Source organism: Chenopodium album, chromosome 22 (genome assembly GCF_948465745.1).
Source record: "Chenopodium album chromosome 22, dcCheAlbu1.1, whole genome shotgun sequence".
Classification (NCBI taxonomy): domain Eukaryota; kingdom Viridiplantae; phylum Streptophyta; class Magnoliopsida; order Caryophyllales; family Amaranthaceae; genus Chenopodium; species Chenopodium album.
Genome location: NC_137855.1, coordinates 290,189 through 311,707, shown reverse-complemented (window position 1 = coordinate 311,707; position 21,519 = coordinate 290,189). Strand labels below are relative to the sequence as shown.

The 21,519-nt window shown below is 36.5% G+C and overlaps 5 protein-coding genes and 1 pseudogene across 6 annotated transcripts; 4 read left to right on the top strand and 2 right to left on the bottom strand.

The window, feature by feature from the left end:
• Positions 1 to 1,756: 1,756 nt before the first annotated feature.
• Positions 1,757 to 5,323, top strand: LOC145603471 (G-type lectin S-receptor-like serine/threonine-protein kinase SD3-1). The gene is made up of 2 exons (XM_081659381.1): positions 1,757 to 5,080; positions 5,186 to 5,323. The coding sequence occupies exon 1, from the start codon at positions 1,882 to 1,884 to the stop codon at positions 4,369 to 4,371; it is 2,490 nt and encodes an 829-aa protein (XP_081515507.1). The 5' UTR covers positions 1,757 to 1,881; the 3' UTR covers positions 4,372 to 5,080; positions 5,186 to 5,323.
• On the top strand, positions 5,133 to 8,474 carry LOC145603477 (protochlorophyllide-dependent translocon component 52, chloroplastic-like). The gene is made up of 7 exons (XM_081659389.1): positions 5,133 to 5,682; positions 5,825 to 6,012; positions 6,103 to 6,193; positions 6,288 to 6,464; positions 6,957 to 7,148; positions 7,443 to 7,630; positions 8,062 to 8,474. The coding sequence occupies exons 1-7, from the start codon at positions 5,155 to 5,157 to the stop codon at positions 8,315 to 8,317; spliced, it is 1,620 nt and encodes a 539-aa protein (XP_081515515.1). The 5' UTR covers positions 5,133 to 5,154; the 3' UTR covers positions 8,318 to 8,474.
• Positions 8,475 to 8,966: 492 nt separating this feature from the next.
• On the top strand, positions 8,967 to 11,775 carry LOC145603476 (protochlorophyllide-dependent translocon component 52, chloroplastic-like). The gene is made up of 7 exons (XM_081659388.1): positions 8,967 to 9,601; positions 9,753 to 9,940; positions 10,180 to 10,269; positions 10,421 to 10,607; positions 10,843 to 11,043; positions 11,143 to 11,333; positions 11,424 to 11,775. The coding sequence occupies exons 1-7, from the start codon at positions 9,056 to 9,058 to the stop codon at positions 11,677 to 11,679; spliced, it is 1,659 nt and encodes a 552-aa protein (XP_081515514.1). The 5' UTR covers positions 8,967 to 9,055; the 3' UTR covers positions 11,680 to 11,775.
• A 257-nt stretch (positions 11,776 to 12,032) lies between these two features.
• On the top strand, positions 12,033 to 14,575 carry LOC145603475 (protochlorophyllide-dependent translocon component 52, chloroplastic-like). 2 transcript variants are annotated; one of them, XM_081659386.1, is made up of 6 exons: positions 12,033 to 12,646; positions 12,812 to 12,999; positions 13,183 to 13,453; positions 13,534 to 13,734; positions 13,830 to 14,020; positions 14,115 to 14,575. In XM_081659386.1, the coding sequence occupies exons 1-6, from the start codon at positions 12,074 to 12,076 to the stop codon at positions 14,368 to 14,370; spliced, it is 1,680 nt and encodes a 559-aa protein (XP_081515512.1). In that variant the 5' UTR covers positions 12,033 to 12,073; the 3' UTR covers positions 14,371 to 14,575. The 2 variants fall into 2 exon arrangements, with proteins under 2 accessions (XP_081515512.1, XP_081515511.1); XM_081659385.1 differs by having other exon boundaries at positions 13,531 to 13,734.
• A 554-nt stretch (positions 14,576 to 15,129) lies between these two features.
• On the bottom strand, positions 15,130 to 17,070 carry LOC145606168 (putative ETHYLENE INSENSITIVE 3-like 4 protein pseudogene; annotated as a pseudogene).
• Positions 17,071 to 17,735: 665 nt separating this feature from the next.
• Positions 17,736 to 20,310, bottom strand: LOC145605193 (UMP-CMP kinase 3-like). Its single transcript, XM_081661231.1, has 8 exons — positions 20,123 to 20,310; positions 19,754 to 19,864; positions 19,458 to 19,506; positions 19,234 to 19,351; positions 18,718 to 18,874; positions 18,387 to 18,467; positions 18,192 to 18,299; positions 17,736 to 18,097 (listed from the first exon to the last, which is right to left on the bottom strand). Exons 1-8 carry the CDS (start codon positions 20,165 to 20,167, stop codon positions 17,981 to 17,983), a joined length of 786 nt encoding a protein of 261 aa, XP_081517357.1. The 5' UTR covers positions 20,168 to 20,310; the 3' UTR covers positions 17,736 to 17,980.
• Between the last annotated feature and the right edge of the window lie 1,209 nt (positions 20,311 to 21,519).

Here is a 21,519-nt window from a genome sequence, read left to right as displayed (position 1 = left end):
AGGATTCTTTCCCAGGTGTTTGTAGTTCTTGCACTACTGCCAAACCAAATTTGTTCACCAACATCCATCCATTCATTCATTTTTTTTAACTATAAATTGTCTTGAGATGCGTCAAAATCTTGGAAAATTATATGTACAGCTCATTTTATTTGTTTGTTTAATGTGAAGTCGATATTCCATTCATTTCAAAGGATCAAAGCAAGAGTGATTTGAGGAAGAAATACCATTAATTCTTTATCTAATTCATTTGTTTAATCCAATTCTTTTAAAAAATTCTTTATCTTATAATAATTCCTTACGATTGGAAACAAAAGCCATGTTAAAGTTAAACTCGAAGGCCCATAAAAGTTAGAAAGAAGCGTGGTCATGGTATTTACTATTTAGCACATGCAACCCTGATCCATAAAAGTTACTAGAAGGCCCAAAATCTTTCTATTGTAGTAACTTCATTTCTTCAAATAAATAGTTTTTCAACCAAAATATTACAGTATCACTTTATTGTGGAGCTAATAAGTTTGCTGACTGTATTTCTCATGTATACACATGCATCATACATTCATACACGCTACAATTAGAATTGAACATGCATATACTTATTAAACTTAATGTGCAATTTTTTTCCCCGTTCAAATATTATGTGCATATTTTTTTGGACAAAAGTGCTTTTTTTTTTTTGCAAGGAATTTAAATTTCAAGAGAAAATAATTATTTCTACTCAAAGACAAAACTTTGCACATGCATTAATCTCATAAAAATAAAAAAATGCATAAACATATTTCTCAGATATGTGGCATTTTGGCAGGGCCATAGGGTCCAAACTTTTGAACATGGGACAACATTGAAGGTCATAAATCATAATGCAAGTAGATCATTGCGTTTGAAATTGTTTTGGGTAGCAAGGTTAAGTAGTACTGTAGATGGGAAATCATGTGTTGTGAAATTATTAGATACCTTATCATATGAAGTTCTGTTGCTATTATTGTAATATGTACAGTCCACACAAATACATAGCTACATACACAAACACAATGACTTGCAAATACTTTCTTCCCTTCGTTATTAGTTACAACATGATCAATTTTACACTTTTAACATACTAGCTTTTATAGTATATATTTGTTTAATGTTTTATTACAAACAATCCATGTCCATTTTTCCGATCAATTCATTTTCACTCACAAATCTTTCGCTATGCATATAGATACATTAAATATACATGGAAATGATATAAGCCTATAACCATGTCGAGTATTGCCTGAATAAAATAAAGGTACATACCATATTGTGTTACTTACTTACTTGTATCATCAATCTTTTAACTAAAGAAGTTAAAATTAAAAAAAGAAAAAAAAATAGGCACATAACATTATCATTTCCCTGCCAAGCCATGTCTACTCAATTATTTGATAATTGTAGTTGAAGAAAGTGTACAAATGTTTGCTTTGGAGTTTTGTAGGTTTGATCAAGTATTTATTAGTGTTTTTGGTTAGTCTCAGACAAAACCCAAACTGGAATAAGGACGGCCCATACAGATCCAATTGCCACGTGATTAACAGGCCCATTTGTGGATTTTAAATTAGCCTTTAGATACATAATTAATACTTTATTTACTACAGCAATTAACAAAAGTACATAGGATTAAGATGAAAATCATAGTGTTTGAGAGCGACAATCCCTTAAAAAGTAGAGCACTAGTAACAAAATAAAGATAAAATAAAGGTTTTCAAAAAGCTCTCATTTTCTACCTCAAAAGGATGTCAACTTTGTTTGTTGCTCTGCTAACTCATTTCCCAGATATTCATTTCATTTCAAACTTCAAATGACAAAAATTAAACTGCTTCTTTTCCTTCCTTAATTTCTTGTCACTGTAAACTAAACAAAATGTTGGCAATCTGGGCAAATCAGCTCAACCATGGAACACCTGTTAAGCGTATTCAAGGTAAGAGCAACAAAGTTGAGTCATTTATTAGTTTATATGCTTCTGTGGCTCTATTTTTAGATGTATATATTTTGCTGGGTTTTACTATTTCTGGGTTTTGTGAGGAAGTGGGTACGGCTTCAGTACCTCTAGGTTTTGAGGTTTCTGGGTTTGATAAAACTGCTACTTGGGTTTCTCAAAATGGAGTTTTTGCATTTGGATTTTTAGAGGGTGGATATTTGACAAATATTAATGATGATAATAATGATGGAGTTTATGTTGGAATTAGGTATAACTTAGGCAACAAAGTAGCTAATTTACCTGTTTGGACTGTTGGTGGGGGTCTTAGGGTATCTGACAATTCTACATTCAGGGTTTCTGAGGATGGTAGGCTGGTATTATTTGAGAATACCAATGGTTTAATTCTTTGGAGCAGCAATACTTCCAAATTGGGTGTTCAAAAAGCCAGTCTTTTGGATAATGGTAATCTAGTCTTGCTGAACAGTCAGGATGAAGTGGTTTGGCAGAGTTTTAATAGCCCTATTAGTAGTCTACTTCCTGGCCAATATTTCCATTTTCCTCAATCTCTTAGAGCGCCTTCCACAAAATCGATATCGAGCTATTACAATTTAGTGATTCGCCCTTCTGGTGAGCTTGCTTTGGTGTGGGAGAGCAATGTGACTTATTGGAAGAGTGGTGGTGCTTTGAGCTCCCCCTCTCCTATTAGTACTAATGCAGCAAGATTTGATTCTGATGGTCTTTTGGGAGTCTTTGATGTTACTAACAAAAGCATTTGGTCTATAACAAGCAAAGATTTCCAAGACTCTTCTGTGAGTCTGAGGCATCTTAGAATTGATACTGATGGAAACTTGAGGATATACTCATGGTTCAATGAGCTTAAGACGTGGAAGGTGGGGTGGCAAGCAGTTGAAAACCAATGTGATGTGTTTGGCTCTTGTGGACTGTATAGCCTGTGTGGTTTCAATGCTAGCGGACCTGTTTGTAATTGCTTACATGAGGGTACCATAGACGGGGGTAGTGGCTCTACAGGTAGTGACTTGAGTATTTCTGGCTGCAAAAAGTTGGTGGATTTAAGTAACTGTAAAATGCGCACAAGCATGATGGTTTTGAAACACACAGCCCTTTATGGTCTTTATCCTCCACATGACTTTGATGTTATGTTAAACGAGGACAATTGCAAGGCGTATTGCTCTAATGATACTTCTTGCATAGCTGCAACCTCCAAAAATGATGGTTCAGGCCTTTGTACAGTTAAAAGAACTAGCTTTATTAGTGGGTACAATGATCCCTCTTTAGCTGCCGTCTCATTCTTGAAAGTTTGTTTGGTTCCTCAGGCAGTTTCAGCTCGAAATGCCAATCCTCAAGGTGAAGGAAAAGCGAATCCATTATTTTCCAGAAGAATCATTGCCCATGCAAGTGTTGGTAAATTTGTGACTGCTCTTGGTTTGATTGGGTTTGCTACTGCTTTGGTGACTCTCACATTGGAAATTCTTGTTTGGTTTGTTTATCATGGACGAAAAGATACTGCGATAACAAGAATTTCCTTTGACAAAGATGCTAAGAAGAACCCCCAATACAGTGCTCTGGTAAGGTTATCATTCGAAGAAATGAAGGAGCTGACTTCAGACTTTGCAATTCAACTTGGCCCCTCTATATTCCAAGGCATACTTCCCAACCAAAATCCCATTATTGTAAAATCACTGATTAATGTTGTTGTATCAGAGAAAGAATTTCGAGCAGCAGTTTCTATATTGGGTGGAACTCATCACCGGAATCTTGTTGCTGTAAAGGGTTTTTGTTGTGATCAGATGTATAAATATCTTATCTATGAGTTTGTACCATGTGGTTCTTTAGATAAGTGGTTATTTGATAGTGAGAGAAATACAAATGAGCTACATTTGCAGGAGAGGCTTGACATTGCTCTTGGTGTGGCTCGGGGTCTTGCCTATCTACATTTGGAGTGTCAAAGTTGTGTTGCTCATGGAAATTTGAAGCTGGAGAATGTTATGCTGGATCAAAATTTGGTGCCAAAGCTGATGGATTTTGGACTTCAGGGCATTTTTCAGGACGAAGCAAGCTCTTCGTCAGAGTCAGCATCTGAGAGGGACATATATAAGTTTGGATATATATTGCTTCAGATTGCAAGGATCAAGAGGGATCCTCCACAAAATGATGATGTTAACCATTTGATGAGCGAGATAGTGGAAACACAAAGATTGGAAGGACGGGAGTGGTATGAGAGCGTAGAAAGAGTAGTAAGGATAGCACTTTGGTGTGTGCAAACTCAACCATTTTTACGGCCTTCAATTGGTGAAGTTGTAAAGGTATTGGAAGGTACACTTTCTGTAGATAGACCTCCCTCAAATTTTGCCTTCAGATCGGGGCAACAGATAGAAGCGGAGGAGAACAATGAAATTCAAGAACTACCTTAGTTGAAGAGGCTGAATTTTTGCTAGGAGTCTGACTTTTTGTAGGCTTTTTTAGTCAAGGAAGTCTGGTGTCTTGGAGTTTGACATGTTTATTTTAACAAGATTGAACTTCAGTGAGCAACCATTACCATTAATTGTTTAACCAATGCAGTATTCTGTAAAGCTAAATGAATTTTGAATAGATGCATACTGTCATTTAGTAAAGTGAGTCTTTTTGTTTAAGCGCAAAAATGGAGTTGTATTTTCCATTATAAGTTAGTATTTTGATATTTCCTTGGAGTCTGACACTCCATCATGTATAATGTTTTTTTTTTTTAATTAAGCACTGTAAGCATTCCGCGATTAGGGAGTTAGCAGAGGTTACTAAACAATAACTGTCACAAAAGTTGTAACAAATTCACCAAAACAGAGTATCACACTAATGGAATCTAATTGTAATAACCACCTTGATTGTTGTTTGTTAAATAATTATAATAATGTGTTACTGCATTAGTAAAATTAGTTCAGTTAGTGAAAAATTGTTAAAGTTTCTTATTTATTTATTTTTTTTTTAAAAAAAAATAAAAATAAAAATTAGTATACTTAATCAGTTCACTAATGAAGTTTCTTGTTTTTTAAAAAATTTATTTTTTTAATACCCTTGAAACGTGTAATTGAGTGGCCTGTGTTCACTGAAAATGGGTGGAAGCAAAGCAGACAAGAGTTGAAGAAGGTGCGTATTAATTTGATTTTAATATAAATTAATTTTCTACTATGATAATTTCTTGAAAACTTGGGATTTGGAGGATGGCTTCTACCCTTAATTTGGTAACCACAGGTATCGTGAACCAAACCCAATTCGGAATCCCAGCATCATTATCAAAAGGGTCACCAATATTGAAGGTTTCATTACCAAAATTGAGTGATTCATCATCAAGATTCAAGCTTTACAGCGCCACATCTTCTTCAATCTCTGCAACACCAACAATTGAAGAAGAAGAAGAAGAAGAAGGCAAGAACCCAGTTGAATTTCAGAATGCAGAAGAAGGTAAATTCGATTGGTATTCAGAGTGGTATGCAATAGCCCCTGTATGTGATCTTGATAAGAGGGTCCCACATGGAAAGAGAGTCATTGGTCTTGATTTGGTTGTTTGGTGGGACCCAAATCACAAAGCCTGGAATGTGTTTGATGATTGTTGCCCACATAGGTTGGCTCCTTTGTCTCAAGGTAGGATTGATCAATGGGGAAGATTGCAGTGTGTCTATCATGGATGGTGTTTTAATGGTTCTGGTCAGTGCAACCTCATCCCTCAAGCTCCTTCTGACGGTCCTCCGGTTAACTTTCTTCCCCTTAATTAATTACTCGTAATCGTTGTTATTGTTATTATTATTATTATTATTGCACTTTTTTATTGATGAATTATGTATCTAGCAATATTAGTACGAGTAATTTGTTGATTGCTATAAAATTTTACAGGTTCACAGTTCCAAGAAAGCATGTGTAGCATCTTACCCTTGTACAGTCCAAAATGATATTCTTTGGTTTTGGCCAAATAGTGAACCTCAGTATAAAAACATTCTTACAAAGAAACAACCTCCTTATATTGCAGAACTTGATGATCCATCATATTCCAAGTCCATGGGAACTAGGGATATTTCTTACGGGTATGCATAATCGTAATGCCAATGCCAATTCGTGTCACGTAGAGCATTTAATTTTAATGGTGCTGATTTATGTTGTGCCTGCCTTGTCAGATATGAGGTTTTGGTTGAAAACCTTATGGATCCCGCTCATGTTCCTTATGCACACTATGGAATAATGCGAATTCCAACTGACAAAAACAGATAAGCACATCTATGCATCACATATATGTTTAGCTATATTATTCCTATACCTATGTATGTAGCTTCAGGGATTTACATTCAGGCTTATTTTCACACCCAAAGCAGATAGAGAAGGCGGGAGACCTTTGGACATCAATGTTCTAGAACTTAACAAAACTGGATTCCATGCTCAGCAAGAGAACGGCATCAGCAAGTTTATTCCACCATGTGTCTTTTTTGTTCTTCCAAAGTCAACAACAAATCAAGGCCAATCATCATCCAGTCCTGAAATGGTAATCAGTTGTTGTACCACTGATTGTTCGTTAGAGTTTTGCAGCTGACAAGTTTCTTTATTCCTTTCATCGCAAGGATATGGATTTTCATATAGTGCTACAGAGTACTATCTTAACTTAGGTATTGCTAGGGCTATGGTTAAGCAGTTAAAAGTAGCAAAACTGGATGCTGGAAGCCTGAAGCCATCTTTCACCACACACATAATTTTACAGCTTAATTTTGAATATCAGTCTTATCTTTCCTTTTTTTTTTTTTTTTTTTTTTGGTGTATTGTATATGATTATTTATGTGTCATTCATTACACGAACTAATTCATAGTGTCAGTATGAATCACCCTCTTGACCTGCCTTAACCCTAAAGGGCCTAAACTAGTTATATATAAATCTCCCTAAGCCCCCACTGACTGCAGAATACCAGTTGGATTTATATGCTTCACTCTAGTCTTCTATGATTTTTTTATGAAGTGTATTTTTCCATTTCCAATTCTCCAGAAGTCGGAAGGGAAGCAGAGAAGATTTCTTTTGATTTTTTTCTGCATTCCTGTCAGTCCTGGAAAAAGTCGATTCATATGGGCATTTCCTCGGAACTTTGCAGTCTGGATTGATCAGATTGTTCCAAGATGGGTGTTTCATATAGGGCAAAATCTTATACTGGATTCAGACTTGTATCTTTTGCATGTGGAGGTAATTTTTTCTTCCTTGCCTAAATGATATGTTGAAATGAAGTTGAGCTTCTCGGACTTGTTGAAATGTCTTTATTTGCTAGATAAACATTGTGGCATGCAAATAAAAAGAATGCTCTGAATCAATATTTTTGTGGTGCTTTTCTCCCATCTAACCTTACAGTTTCACAAAGTTGAGTCTGTTTTGTATGTAACCTGCATAAATCTTTTAGAAAATCTTTTCCTGCATTAATATGTTTCACGAAGTAGTGATCTCTTAGGAAATCTTTTCAATTGTCTGGTTCTTTTCCTGCAGGAGTACAAGATAATGGAAATTGGACCTACCAATTGGCAAAAAGCCTGCTTTGTTCCTACCAAATCAGATGCCCTTGTAGTTGCCTTCAGAAAATGGCTAAAGAAGTACTCTGGAGGTCAAGTTGATTGGAGACTGAAATTTGATGGATCACTCCCTCCAACACCTCCTCGTGAGCAGCTTATGGATAGGTGAGTAGTCGCATCGAGTGTGTTATTTAAACACTTAAACATATGATCTTTATTAGTTACACTTTCCCTGTTCCCTCTCCATTACAATTATGACTTGTGAAGGCCTTTGGATAATCTACTCAATCATATTTCACCATGGTTCACTTTGTCTGTGTTGTATACCTTGAATTATTGCATGAACACCTGCTTGCTGAGCCATAGCTTGACAGTTTTGGTGCTGGCAGATTTATACTTGAAGTATGCAAAATATCAACTTTGTTTTTTTTTTTTTTTTTTTTTTTTTTTTTGTTAGTCTCTTCCCCACACGGTGGTTGAATTGGGCCGCATGCCAAATTCATATTTGTCATCTTGCTAGCAGTCTTTGAAATAGATCCAAGGTGCCTATGCTGTCTTTAACAGTTTAATAGATATAGTTGCTGAAAATGTTTCAGGTACTGGACTCATGTGGTGAACTGCACCAGCTGTAGTGCTGCATATAAGGGGCTCAATATTGTTGAAACTATGCTTCAAATCATGTCTGTTGCTCTAATTGGGGTTGCTGCAGTGACCGGGCAGGGAGCATTAACCACTTTTCAGAGAAGTGCTCTATTATTGGCTGCATTGATATGTTTTTCAGTGTCAAAATGGTTGTCTCATTTCATATACAAGAATTTCCATTATCATGATTATAACCACGCTCTGAGATGAGCAGCCCTCAGGCCATTTGATGTAAGCTGTTGCTTGTAATTGGATGCTTTGTAGAGGGAATTTAGAATAACATATTTTTAACTTAGCTCTCCCATAAATGGCTGTTGAAATGCCTTATTGGTATATAAGTTTGAACATCAGGTGCTGAACTATTTTACTTGTTGAGCTCTTTCTTTCTAATATGTCTTTCGCAGAACCCCATTGCAACAGAAAATTCTGGAGCAAATGTCATAATGTCTTCTGATCTTCAATCACTGGTGATCAGTATAAGTACATCAAACTAGATGAATGCATGTGTTTTTTTTTTTGTTTCTTTTTTTGTTTTGAAAGGATGAATGCATATGTTAATGAAGATGAATGCAGTCAATTTCATGCTGTACAACAAACATAAAACAATCACAATGCTGACTTTGTACTTGAGCTTGTTTCCTCGAGTCACACGCCCAACTTCACCAAGCTTATTTGGTTGAATCAATTACAAAGTATTAAATAGCCTTGAGGAAGTGAGGAACACATGCTTCTTATTTACTTATATGAAATATTGAGGTGATGGGCCCAGGCTATTGTAACATTTTCTCTTAGCTTCATTCCAGCCACAAGTTGTACCATCAAAATTTTTGGTCCACTGATAAATTGAATTCCTACTTTCCTGGTACTCCTTGCACATTCTAAGATCACTCTGCTTAAGAAAGTGAGATTTTCGTCTCATCTTTTATCTTTTTCTACAAATATTAAGCCATGGCTCATCTCAGCCTGTTGTCAACAAGCATCCCAAACTTTACTGCTTCTCCAATCAATATTTCAAGTAGGAAAAGTACTTGTCAGTTGCTTTCGCCATCAGATTCTACTTGGCTTCCTTATCATCAGTACAACAGAATAAGTAACAAGTTCAGTATTACCACTAAGAGGTCCAAGACTGTATCTGCCTATAGCACTATTAAATCACCAGATCAACAGGAATTTGAGCTTGAAAATGAAGCTGCAATGAGATCAGGAGACAAGTTTAGATGGTACGATCAGTGGTGTCCAGTAATGCCGGTATGTGATTTGGATAAAAGGAAGCCTCATGGTAAAAGGGTGTTGGGTCTTGATGTGGTGGTTTGGTGGGATAGGACTAAATCTGAGTGGAAAGTTTTTGAAGATTTATGTCCTCATCGCTTGGCTCCTCTATCTCAAGGCCGCATTGATCAGTCTGGAAGGCTTCAGTGTGTGTACCATGGCTGGTGTTTTGATGCCTCTGGTCGTTGTAAACTTATACCACAAGCTCCTCCTGATGGCCCCCAGGTAATTTTACAACACTTATTTTTTTCCCCCTACAGAAAGTGTATATATGCCAATTTTTTATTTTATTTTTATTTTATTTATTTTTTATTTATTTTATTTTTTTTTATCATTTTAATATGCTACTACTAATTGAAGTGGAATATGCACGTAGGTACATTCATTCACAAAAGCATGTGTAGCTGTTTATCCAAGCACGGTGCAGAACGGCATTGTTTGGTTTTGGCCGAATTCTGATCCTGAATTTAAGGACGTTCTTCAGAAGAAAAAGCCTCCCTTTTTTCCTGAGCTTGATGATCCCTCTTACTCCCATTTAATATCTAACAGAGATATCAACTATGGGTACGATAAACAAATTGGCACTAAGATAACATGATCACATTTAGTATCAGTATGAGTTAAGACCGAGTTAATTATTGCTAAGACTTATAGGCACAAGTGTACAGCTCAGTGTTGTAACTTGTAAAACTTCTCCCTATTAATGAGTTTCTGGCAAATATTAAATTGTGCAAGTGCTATCTCACATTCTTACTCAGTTGTTCATGACTGTTATCATCAACACCCACTTATTTCACTTGCAGGTATGAATTTCTCATTGAAAATCTTATGGACCCTGCTCATGTTCCTTACGCACACTATGGTATACTGGAAGCAACACCTCCTGATCTCAGATAAGTATTCAGATATATTCTCCTTTTTATTCAGTGTAAAAATCCTTTTACTCTTCAATTTGTAGGCAATGCATTTTACTATAGTACTATTTTAGCAATTATTATCATATTATACTTGCCTAACACTGTATATGTACCTTTCTGTAAACAATGTTGATAAAGAAGGTGGGAAACCACTTAACATGGGAGTGAAACACTTGGACATCAATGGTTTCTCAACGAAGCTAGATTGGGGTGGAACGAGCAGGTTCTTTGCACCTTACGTTTATTATGTTTACCCAAATCCATCTCCTTACAATGGCAATGGACCTTTGTCATCAGTAGTAGTGGCTGACGAGGTAAATTTAATTCCCCCATTATGCTTGCCACTATTGTAATTAAAATCTCTTTCCATTTTACATTTTAAATAGTAAACACAGACAAATTGCTAGATCAGAGGAGATATAGAGAACAAGCCTTTTGGTATACTTAATTATCCAGTGTTAAGAGTTAGATGGCATTGGCATTACTCTCAGATATTGTGCTTAGCTTTGCATTACACATGATATTTCTGATATTGTGACTGGTTGTCAGGACTCATCACCGGCTGATCCATCCCATAAAAGAGCTATTCTGATATTTCTGTGTGTTCCCATCAGTCCAGGAAAAAGCCGATTGATATGGTCATTTCCAAGAAATTTTGAGGTTTGGATGGATCAAATCATCCCTAGATGGGTGTTCCATCTCAAGGAAAACTTGGTTCTTGATTCTGATCTGTATCTTCTTCACTTAGAGGTATTTAATTTTGCCACTTCTTAGATGTGGCCTTTCTAGCTGCACAATGTTTATCAGATATACTACTGTCGGTTCTCCTAAACTTTTCTCATCTGTTAGGAACGGAAAACAAAGGAGCTTGGCCCAATTAATTGGCATAAAGTTTGTTATGTACCAACAAAGGCAGATTCTCTTGTTGTCGCGTTTAGAAGGTGGTTCAACGAGTATTCAGAAGGTCAAGTGGATTGGGGTTCCAAATTCAATGGAGGTGCTCTTCCCCCAACTCCTCCACGGGAAGAGTTAATGGACAGGTAAACTAAAATATATGCATTATCTGGTTGCTGTTGATCAGGATAAATCAGTCAATGCAACAAATACATGGTACTAATGTTTTGTATCAGGTATTGGACTCATGTGGTGAACTGTTCGAGCTGTAATGCTGCGTATAAATGGTTGAATGTAGCAGAGTTAGCGCTGCAGGTGATGGCATTAGGCCTAATTGGCGTTGTTGGACTAACCAAGCAGGGTATGATGACCACGGTTCAGCGGAGTGGTGTGTTCCTGATGGCCATCCTGTGCTTTGCAACTTCAAAATGGTTGTCTGTTTTCATTTACAAAAATTTCCGCTATCATGATTATAACCATGCAGTTGAATGAGCATCTATCTTTGTAACAATATATGTAGAGTAATTATTGTATGAACGATTTAAATCTTTCAGTTTACTTGATAAATTTTAAAAAGTAGTTGTACAAGATTGTCAAATTTAACTAATTAATGAAAGCAGTCTTTAAGGGAAATTAAATAACGTAGTAAGAGGAAAAAAAAAAAGCAAAGAAGAAAACTAGTACTCCGTATTATTATGCTTGTCCTAGTTGTAAGTCATAATACAGAGTAGTATAATGTGTGAACACAATTGAAACACGTTTGGGAATGTGTGATATCAAGACATGGGCTGATGAGACCATTCAATTACTCTACACATGTGAAGCCACAAATTCATTGATTATCTTTGTTAGTTACAAAAGTGTATAATACAGAAAAGCAGCAACAATGGCTGCTCACTCCACAATTACAATACTGCCAACACGAATCCAAACACTCAATCAAAACCTCTGCTTCACCACAACAACAACAACAACAACTACTACTACTCGTCAGTTGGTTCCACCACTTGCAGATTCTACTTGCTTTTTATCTTGTACCAGCAATCATCGTCAATTCAGCAGGAGAAACAGGATAATTAATTACTCAAATGCTCCCAATAGTACCAGTACCCCTACACCTATGATATCCACCAACGATGAAGTCGAAGACGAGGTCGAGGCCGAGGTCGAGGAGGAGTTTGATTGGTATGCACAGTGGTATCCTGTCATGCCCGTCTCTGACTTAGATAAAAGGAAGCCCCATGCTAAAAGGGTCATTGGTCTTGATATTGTTGTTTGGTGGGATAAAACTCAATCTCAATGGAAGGTTTTTAATGATTTATGTCCTCATCGTTTGGCTCCTTTATCTGAAGGTCGTATTGATCAATGGGGAAGGCTTCAGTGTGTATATCATGGTTGGTGTTTTGATGCTTCCGGTCAATGTAAACTCATTCCCCAAGCTCCCACTGATGCCCCTCCGGTAACTTTACTATTAGATTCTATATACTTGTTCATATTACACTATTAATGCGACAATTTAGTATCTACTTGTATATGGTGAATATATATATTCTTTATATCAGACACTAGTCTATGTTACCATTAATCTATAACAGTCTGATTAAAGTGAAATAATAATGTGCAGGTGCACACATCAAAGAAAGCTTGTGTTGCTGTATATCCAACCACAGTTCAAAATAACATGGTTTGGTTTTGGCCAAATTCTGATCCCCAATTTAAGGACATTCTTCTCAAGAAAAAGCCTCCCTATTTACCAGAGCTTGATGATCCTTCTTACTCCGGTCTATTAGCTAACAGAGAGATCAATTATGGGTATTTAAACAAACCTTTTTTTTTTGGTCTGACATTTCAAGTGTATATATTCTTGCTCAATAATCTCAACTTGCTGTTGTGACTTTTGATATGTTTTTTTTTTTTTTTTTTAAATATTATTGTTCCTTAAAATTTTATGATTTATGTTTTTGACAGTTCATAGATTGTTTCTCTTGCTTGCAGGTATGAGGTTCTTACTGAAAATCTTATGGACCCGTCTCATGTTCCGTACGCACACTATGGTATACTGAAAACACCCGCTCCCAAAGTAAAGGCTGATAGAGAAGGCGGAAGACCTCTTAACTTGAGTGTAAAGGACATGGACATGAATGGATTCTCTACAAAACAAGACTGGGGTTCTGGCAAGTTCTTGGCACCTTGTATCTACTATGCTTATTCAGATCCACCTACTGACAATGCCAACCGATCAGTCTCATCAGCAGGGGATAATGAGGTAGGTTGTTTAAGATTAGGAATTCTTGCTAATATTATACAAGTATTAAGACATCGATCAAATTGGGTGACTCTTAGCAGGTTTCCTCTGTGGCAGTGTCATCCCAGAAAAAGATTACTCTCATATTCATCTGTATTCCCGTCAGTCCAGGCAAAAGCCGATTGATATGGTCATTTCCTAGGAATTTTGCTCTTTGGATGGACCGAATCATCCCAAGATGGGTCTTCCATCTAAATCAAAACTTGGTTTTTGATTCCGATCTTTATCTTCTTCACGTTCAGGTACACTTTCTTTGTAACTTTTCAAGGATTTACTTCAGTATACTGCTGTAATTTTGATGCTATCCTGCTACTAAGTTTTCCTCATCACCATATAGGAACGAAAAATAATGGAGTTTGGTCCAACCAATTGGCATAAAACCTGTTTTGTACCAACAAAGTCAGATGCTCTTGTTGTTGGGTATAGAAGGTGGTTGAATAAATATTCAAAAGGCCAAGTGAACTGGGGTTCCAAGTTCAATGGAGGAGCTCTTCCCCCAACCCCTCCACGCGAAGAGTTAATGGACAGGTGTGTATAGTTGTATACTACCGAGCTCAACTCTAAGCACGAGTGCCACTATATTACTAAATTGGCTAACAAGTGTGTGCAATTAATGTTTCAGGTACTGGACTCATGTAGTGAACTGTTCCAGCTGTAATGCAGCTTATAAAGGATTAAACATAGCTGAGACGGCGCTTCAGGTGATAGCTTTTGTTCTGATTGGGGTGGTGGGACTAACTAAGCAAGGAATGATGACCACTATTCAACGGAATGCTGCATTCACGGTGGCTATCCTATGCTTTGTAGCCTCAAAATGGTTGTCTCACTTCATTTACAAAAATTTTCACTTTCACGACTATAACCATGCTCTAAAATGAGCATTTAATATCATTACAGTACTGCTGCCAATACTATGTTACTGTATACATTGTACGGATTACTCTATAAGATGGATACAAATCGCAATGTAAGCGCTTGCTTTTTGTAACTGAATTTCAAACAACCACCGCAAGTAGTACTGCAAGTTAATATTGAGAGTGTACATTTGACAAACATATACTGTATATAAATTTTATTAGCTAATACTCCCTCCGTCCCATAATTACAGGCAAATAACTCTAAAAAGTACGGTTTTTAAGGAGGATGGAAAAAGTAGAGGAATTTTGTATGGAAAAACTAAAAAGTGTAGAATGTTGATAAAAAGTAGAGAATATTGTATGAAAAAGTTAAAAAGTAAGTAATGATTTTTTGGGTATATGTGTATTTTGTATGAAAAAGTGAAAAAGTAAGTAATGATTCTTTAGGTATGTGTGTAATTTGTATGGAAAAGGTAAAAAGTAAATAATGATTGGGGTGTTATTTTTAGTAATAGGAGGAACATTTTGGGACACCCAAAATAGTATATTTGCCTGTAATTATGGGACGGAGGGAGTATTATGTTATTACCAAATATCTGTTTGAATTCTCTTCCGTATATTGAAATGGAAACCCAAGAACACCAAACACTCACAAGTATATGTAAAAGAAGGGCTACAATATTATAATACTAGTAAATGGCATACTTAGTTTGAATCAAGAACAAAGCAGTGTGATATTAATTAAAAAGGATTTGCAGACGACAAAAAGGAAGATGGTCTTCAGTCTGTGTCATCATCTGGTTCTTGATATGGCAGATCCCAGATAGAAGTCTCTTGAGCATTTTCAAGGAGGGACAAGTTTTTTCTTTCAAGTTGAAAGGTGGCATCCAAATCCAGATGTGGAGCATCACCAATTTCCCAGTATCGTGTTTGTTCTTGTGGGTGACACTGCATGTAAGTTCTCTCGTGATCTTCAGCTGCTGCCAATGTGATATCAGCATTACTCATGACTTCTGATTCTTCACATGCTCGAAGAACATGGCCGTCCCAGGTCCAAGGAGAAAGAGGAAATGTTGAATCGCCACTTGAATCAGACATTTGAAAATCTAACGGTAAGGAGGCTGTTTTGTGTTGCAAGTTATGGCAACTGTCGTAATCTGCAATTAGACTTGCATAAGCAGATTCAAATCCTGGACTCATACTTGGTAAAAAATCACATTCGTCTCTTCTACTGTATTTGTCCATAAACCCCAATTCTGCTTCCTCACTTTGTAAGTTGTACACCATTTCTGTATCTTGATGATTGAGAGTACCTGCAGCCTTCCTCTTGTTGTGCTGAAGCTCGTTACTGCGCGCCAAACTCACTTGACCAGCTCTATCACCATCACCATCGCCTTCTTTATCTGTTATGTGGAGACATTGGTTGGTGAGCTGTAGGAGAGCCTCTTCTTGATCCACAACCTTAGACCAGGTAGCAGTATCCTTGGCAGTCATCTTAGCCTGAAGGCACTTAGACTTCTTCACCAGCCGCGTCATACGGTTCAAGTCAGTGGACATGTGCTTGATCACTGCAGATAAAACACTCACCTTCCAAGCCTTCTTAAGGTCATGGGGCTTCCTATAAGGAGGAGGGCCTTGCTCTACGGAGAGCAGGCCCTGCTCTCCCCACCAAACCTCGTCTCCTGTAGGCCACCAAGGAGGGGGTAAACCCCTCTCAAGAGGAAACCTTCTTTGAGCAGGGATACAGTGCTGCATAAGTGCAGATAAGAGGGAGCCTAGAGTGGTATCTTGAAGGTCCTGCAACATATGCAAAAAGGATGAGGAATTCTCATCATTAAGCACACCTGCTGCACAATCTGCAATGACAGGAATCAAGTGCTGCAACGCTTGGGGTGCGCTTTGGTCGAATTTGACAGTCTCCCTCCACCACTCCCGGAGGCTGTCAGATGACCCGGTCACAGGCTTCCCTTTCTCTGGGATGATACCATACACAAAGCCTTGTGCTTTGCAGACTTCCATGAGTTTAACCATGTACTTTAAGATGGCGTCTTGAGATCTCAGCATCTTCTTACGCCTCGATTTTTCTTCTCTGGCTGCAGCTGTGGTTGATTCGTTAATAATTTCACTCTCGCCAATTTCATCATCATCTATTGCTGCAACTGCCGCAGTGTCTGCTTCGGCCTCTGAGGCGTGCTTCTGTGATTTGAGCTTCTTCATACGCACCTGATCCTTCCACATCCGTTTCTTGAGATCAGCATAGCTAAGCTCTTCTGGTTCACTTTCTGACATCTCTCCGGAGCTCATTGGATACATTAAATCAGATATCTCTACCATTACTACTTGTGATTCTGTATGCACTACCTAACTAGTAGCTATATGAGTACTGTATTTAAGTAAAACACTCAATTGGCTTTATTGAGATTTCAAAGAAAAACAAAACAAGATACCCCAAGTAAAGTAAAGTAGTACTAGTAATATGGATTCAGTCTACCGTAAAAATAAAAAGAGCTTTCCTCCCGGATTCGGAACCGGGACCAAGAAGTGTGAAGAAATGAGCAACAGAAGAGGTGCAAAATTTGAGGGAAAAGCAAGGAGTCATTGAGGGGTTGAGTTAACAAAAAAGAGGCGAAATAGGGAAGATATATATATTAGTGAGAAAGAAGAAGATGAAAGCCCATAGTTTTGAGGATGAGCAGAGTCCACAGAAGCAGGGGTGTTTGTTTTGTTGGTGATTTAAGCGGACAGACATAACACCACAGACACAGACACAGACACAGACAGAAACATATATACAAAGTTTCAGTGCGCCGAGTAACACAACAAATCAAATTTCACAAGTCAGTGCTGACGCTAATCCTATGCATGCATTCTCATTACTCACTTTCCCTTTCCTATTCCTTCTCTGCATGACTTACACGTACTACTATCTCCTTCATTTCAGCTTCTCTTGCCATTTATTTTAAAATATCATGTCTTGGGAATTTATTGTATAACAAACATTATATTTTATTATATGCTGTAACCGAACAGGGTCTTACATTCTCCATATTTGATTACCACCTTTGTCCATTTTTGCATACCTTACTTCTTAAACATAAAACAGCTCACAAGTTTCTGACTTTCTGCCATTACCAATTACCGATTACCAAAAGCTGCCAAATATCTTTACTGTTGATACAACAAAATATTAGAAAAGTTAATGTCATTAAGATATATTATTGTGTAAGATCCAACTTCACATGAATAACCACAAGATTCAATTGAGGGAATGTCTTACATATGTGATTGTTTTCTTTATGACAAATGTATACTCAATCTTTTCTTACCAAAATTGTTCATACTTATTATACCTCACTTTATTTGCAGCTGATTCTGAACAACTTGAGCTCACACACATTCAGCTCATACTGTGAGCTGAATTTCCTTCATATTGATCGTTATATATGTTCATATAGCCGACATAAGACAGGAAATACAATGTACAAGTGCATATACGAAACTGTAATTTTCAGAAGAGAGCAAGTATTTCCTAAATTAAAGTCAGAGATACACTATATGTACAAGGGATAGGTTAAGTATACAAAACAAGATAAGAAAAATCAAATTTGTCCCCATCATTTTAGTACACTAATTATGCTGTTTGTACATATGCTCTCCCAGTCTCAGTCCCATGCTTCACTAACCCAAGCTCAGAAAATACATCCTCCACTGATCTGAACACCTCTTCAACGGGTCTCTCAGCATTAATCTGATATATAAACAGGAAGCAGACAAAAGTTATCAGTTATAACATAAAAGGTCATACTGGTATCTAAACAGCTTGCTGCTGTCAAGCAGTTTACCTTTCGGACCTTCCCCTTTTTGGCGAAGTAATCAATCACAGGCAGCGTGGATTCTTTGTAAACTTTTAGACGCTTCCTTATTGTGTCCATGTTATCATCCACCCTTCCCTATGTAAACAATCAAAAACACGTAATGCCTACTGCTGAGCATATAACAACAACTTGACACTTTCACAGACCATGGAAACATCATACCTGATTTCTATGCAGAACACGCCTGATCATCTCCTCTTCAGAACAATCAAACACTAATACAATAGTTGGCTGTATCCCCAACTGTATTGGTAATTTAAAAACTGAATCAGTACAGCTAACAACATTATGTAAGAAGTAGAGGCCCTGTAACTAAGAAGATCAATGAAATACTATAAAAATGCTAAACGATTTGCAGTTTAATGATCATGCAATTCGACAACAATGCATCACAATCAACCTCCAGTCTAATGATCAAGCAATGCAACCATGTATTACAATAAAGTAATCAACCTCCAGTCTAATGATCAAGCAATGCAACTAAGTACTGTACCATTTTCTCAGCAGCCACACGATTTTCTTCATTGCGAGGGAAGCCGTCAATAAGAAATTTTCTGTTTTCACTCCTCTGCATTGCCTGTTGCAGAAGGTTGGCAACAACCTCAGATGGCACCAATTTTCCTTCCTTCTTGAATTCCTGAATCATTTTTCTGGTGGGAAGGATCTCAAATGAAAATTATTACCATGAAGCAAAAGCACAGCAAAATTATGTACAATAAAAGCTAACAACCTCTAATCTATTGCAGAAAGACAAATTTCTTTACTATCATGAATATTGTTTCCATGAAGCATAAACACAGCAAAATAGTGTGTAATAAAAGTTAACAACCTCTAATCTATTGCAGAAAGACAAATTGCTTCACTATCATGAATATTTTTTGCCATGAAGCATTAACACAGCAAAATAATGTATAATACAAGTTAACAACCTTCAATCTACCGCAGAAAGACAAATTCTTTATTATTATTCCAAGAGCACGTAATATAATCAAATAACTAAGGCACTAACCCAGTTTCAGATCCACTCTTGACTTCAGTTTCTAGGAGTTCTCCAGCACTGAGATGAGTAAAACCAAAGTGTTGTACAATTTTAGAGCATTGGGTTCCCTTTCCACACCCAGGACCGCCTAGCAGTTAGGATTATATCAGCATCAACAAGTAAGTGACAGGAACACGAGCAGCACAGCCATAAACAACACACATACAAGGTCTTAATATTGAAAAAGAAGTTACCTAGAACATATACAATAATGTCACGGTTCTGTAGGTTTCCAATTGAATCCTGCCAACCATATTGATTGATGAAGAGAGGAGTTTATACTAAAATAAGGGCAGAATTCATGGTTAAGTCAAAGAAGAGCACATTAATCTATAGAGCACTACTGCAACTGGAGGCTAGGGTTTTCTTACTGTTATCCAGCAAGTTTAACACACATTCAAAACTTAAACTTGAAACCCTGATCAAGTAGAGTTTGCGAAAGTAGTTAAAAAGGAAGCAGCAAATGAAGGTGATCTGATACAACAAGTACCTGCTTGTGCTTGTGCTTGTGCTTCTGCTTCTGCTTCTGCTTCTGCTTCTTGTTGCTGTAGTGAGGAAAGCAGTGAATACAAGGTGAGCATTTCTTAGGACAATGAGACGCCTACACATATATGATTAGTAAAGAATAGATTAGCATGGAAACATGGAGCATAAAAGTGGGATGTACACTATAACTAGTTTAGTACAGCATATATAGGTGATTGATTGTTTGAAAAGAATCAAACATGGAGCATTAAAGAAGTTAGTGTAAGGGGCAACAAAAGGCAATAAGAATGGGGTTCCTAGTTGATCAAAGTTGCAATAAGAAATTAAAGTGAAAATTGGAAAGGGCAGAAGTGAGAAGGTGAAGAAGATGAACCTGGTTAGGAGGAGGAGGAGGAGGAGGAGGAGGATGAGATTCCATGCTAAACCACACCTGGAATAAATTAATTTAATTTGATGGGGGGATTAGATTAGATATTTAGATTAGATTAGATTAGATTAGATTAATGTGAAGATGAAGACAAAGATGACTTCCGGAAGCTGCCCCTTTTCCCTGGAATATATCAAGCAAAAATCTCTGCTTTCTCTTTCATTTTTATTCTCCCCAATTGCCAATTGCTGCTTATTCACCTTACTTTTTTTCCCCACCTACGCTACAGTTGTTCTTATTCCCCCATTCCTTGGAACATTTTATAAAACTTCCTGAATATATTTTCCAACTTTAAAGCATCTCTACTGTACTGTATTTTGTTTGTCCATCTAAACTTGCCTAATACGGATACGGAATTACGGAGCAATCTACTCCGTATTTGGTTATTTTTCATGAACAACCTCCCATTCTTATAAGAGTGAAAATTTTTAATTATAATTATGATTTATGAATAATTAATTTTTATCAATCTGAATTCATAAAGTAAATACTTCGTACATGTTTTGGAAAAAAAAATGATAGAAATTATGAAAAATTGAAATACCGTAATAATGTAATAATGTACTTTCGATATGAAATTAATCATACAATTGTAGTTTAAAATTTTAAGCTTTATCGATCAACTTTACCCGTCAGGCTTCAAGTTAGATTTTCAATACATTAACTCTTTTTTATTCCTAAATTGAATGATCTTGATATATAAAAGTAAAATAAGTACAAAATATAAAAGTTTAAAATTCCATTTATCTCCTTGACTACATCACTTTCTCCGACCAATTCAAGTGATTCAGATTCATACCACAACAGATCAAACACACACAAATATGGACAACCAATGATATGATTCTCTATCTATTATTACTCTATATTATTATATATACTAAAAGCAAATCTAAAACGACACTTGTCATTATCTTGTGGAAAATTTTCCCGCCTTTTTCACTTCTTTTATTTTTTTTTTATTATTTTTATATATATATTTTTTTTTGCAAAATCTTTAAGTAAACTATTTATATATTATGTATTTTCTTTCCAGTTTAATTATATTCCATATACACCTAAAAGAAATATTTCTAAATATCTGCTATATACTTTATATTGTGTAATATTATTGTCAAAAATATTTAACAATCGTGCATTGCACGGGATTTGAACCTAGTTCTTTAACTAAAAAGCTTATTTTTTTCTTTAATCACAATAGTTAATTTTGATCTATCGATCAAGGTGAATAGATCAGAAACGGTGAATAATAAATCGATAAATGCCTCATTAGTGAATGAAAGTTGAAAAGTAAACTAAAAAGTAAATTAGGGAGAAGAAATTCTTAATGGGTGGTTCCTGCA

Coding starts and splice junctions, on each gene's coding strand:
- LOC145603476 (XM_081659388.1), top strand. CDS start 9,056: ATGGCTCATCTCAGCCTGTTGTCAACAAGCATCCCAAACTTTACTGCT. Junction 10,270..10,420: donor GCAACACCTCCTGATCTCAG/ATAAGTATTCAG, acceptor TTCTGTAAACAA/TGTTGATAAAGAAGGTGGGA. Junction 10,608..10,842: donor CAGTAGTAGTGGCTGACGAG/GTAAATTTAATT, acceptor ACTGGTTGTCAG/GACTCATCACCGGCTGATCC.
- LOC145603477 (XM_081659389.1), top strand. CDS start 5,155: ATGGCTTCTACCCTTAATTTGGTAACCACAGGTATCGTGAACCAAACC. Junction 6,465..6,956: donor CATCATCCAGTCCTGAAATG/GTAATCAGTTGT, acceptor CCAATTCTCCAG/AAGTCGGAAGGGAAGCAGAG. Junction 7,149..7,442: donor TGTATCTTTTGCATGTGGAG/GTAATTTTTTCT, acceptor CTTTTCCTGCAG/GAGTACAAGATAATGGAAAT.
- LOC145603475 (XM_081659385.1), top strand. CDS start 12,074: ATGGCTGCTCACTCCACAATTACAATACTGCCAACACGAATCCAAACA. Junction 12,647..12,811: donor CTCCCACTGATGCCCCTCCG/GTAACTTTACTA, acceptor AATAATGTGCAG/GTGCACACATCAAAGAAAGC. Junction 13,735..13,829: donor TTTATCTTCTTCACGTTCAG/GTACACTTTCTT, acceptor ATCACCATATAG/GAACGAAAAATAATGGAGTT.
- LOC145605193 (XM_081661231.1), bottom strand. CDS start 20,167: ATGGAATCTCATCCTCCTCCTCCTCCTCCTCCTCCTCCTAACCAG. Junction 18,468..18,717: donor GTGTGGCTGCTGAGAAAATG/GTACAGTACTTA, acceptor TTACCAATACAG/TTGGGGATACAGCCAACTAT. Junction 18,300..18,386: donor GTGTTCTGCATAGAAATCAG/GTATGATGTTTC, acceptor TTGTTTACATAG/GGAAGGGTGGATGATAACAT.
- LOC145603471 (XM_081659381.1), top strand. CDS start 1,882: ATGTTGGCAATCTGGGCAAATCAGCTCAACCATGGAACACCTGTTAAG.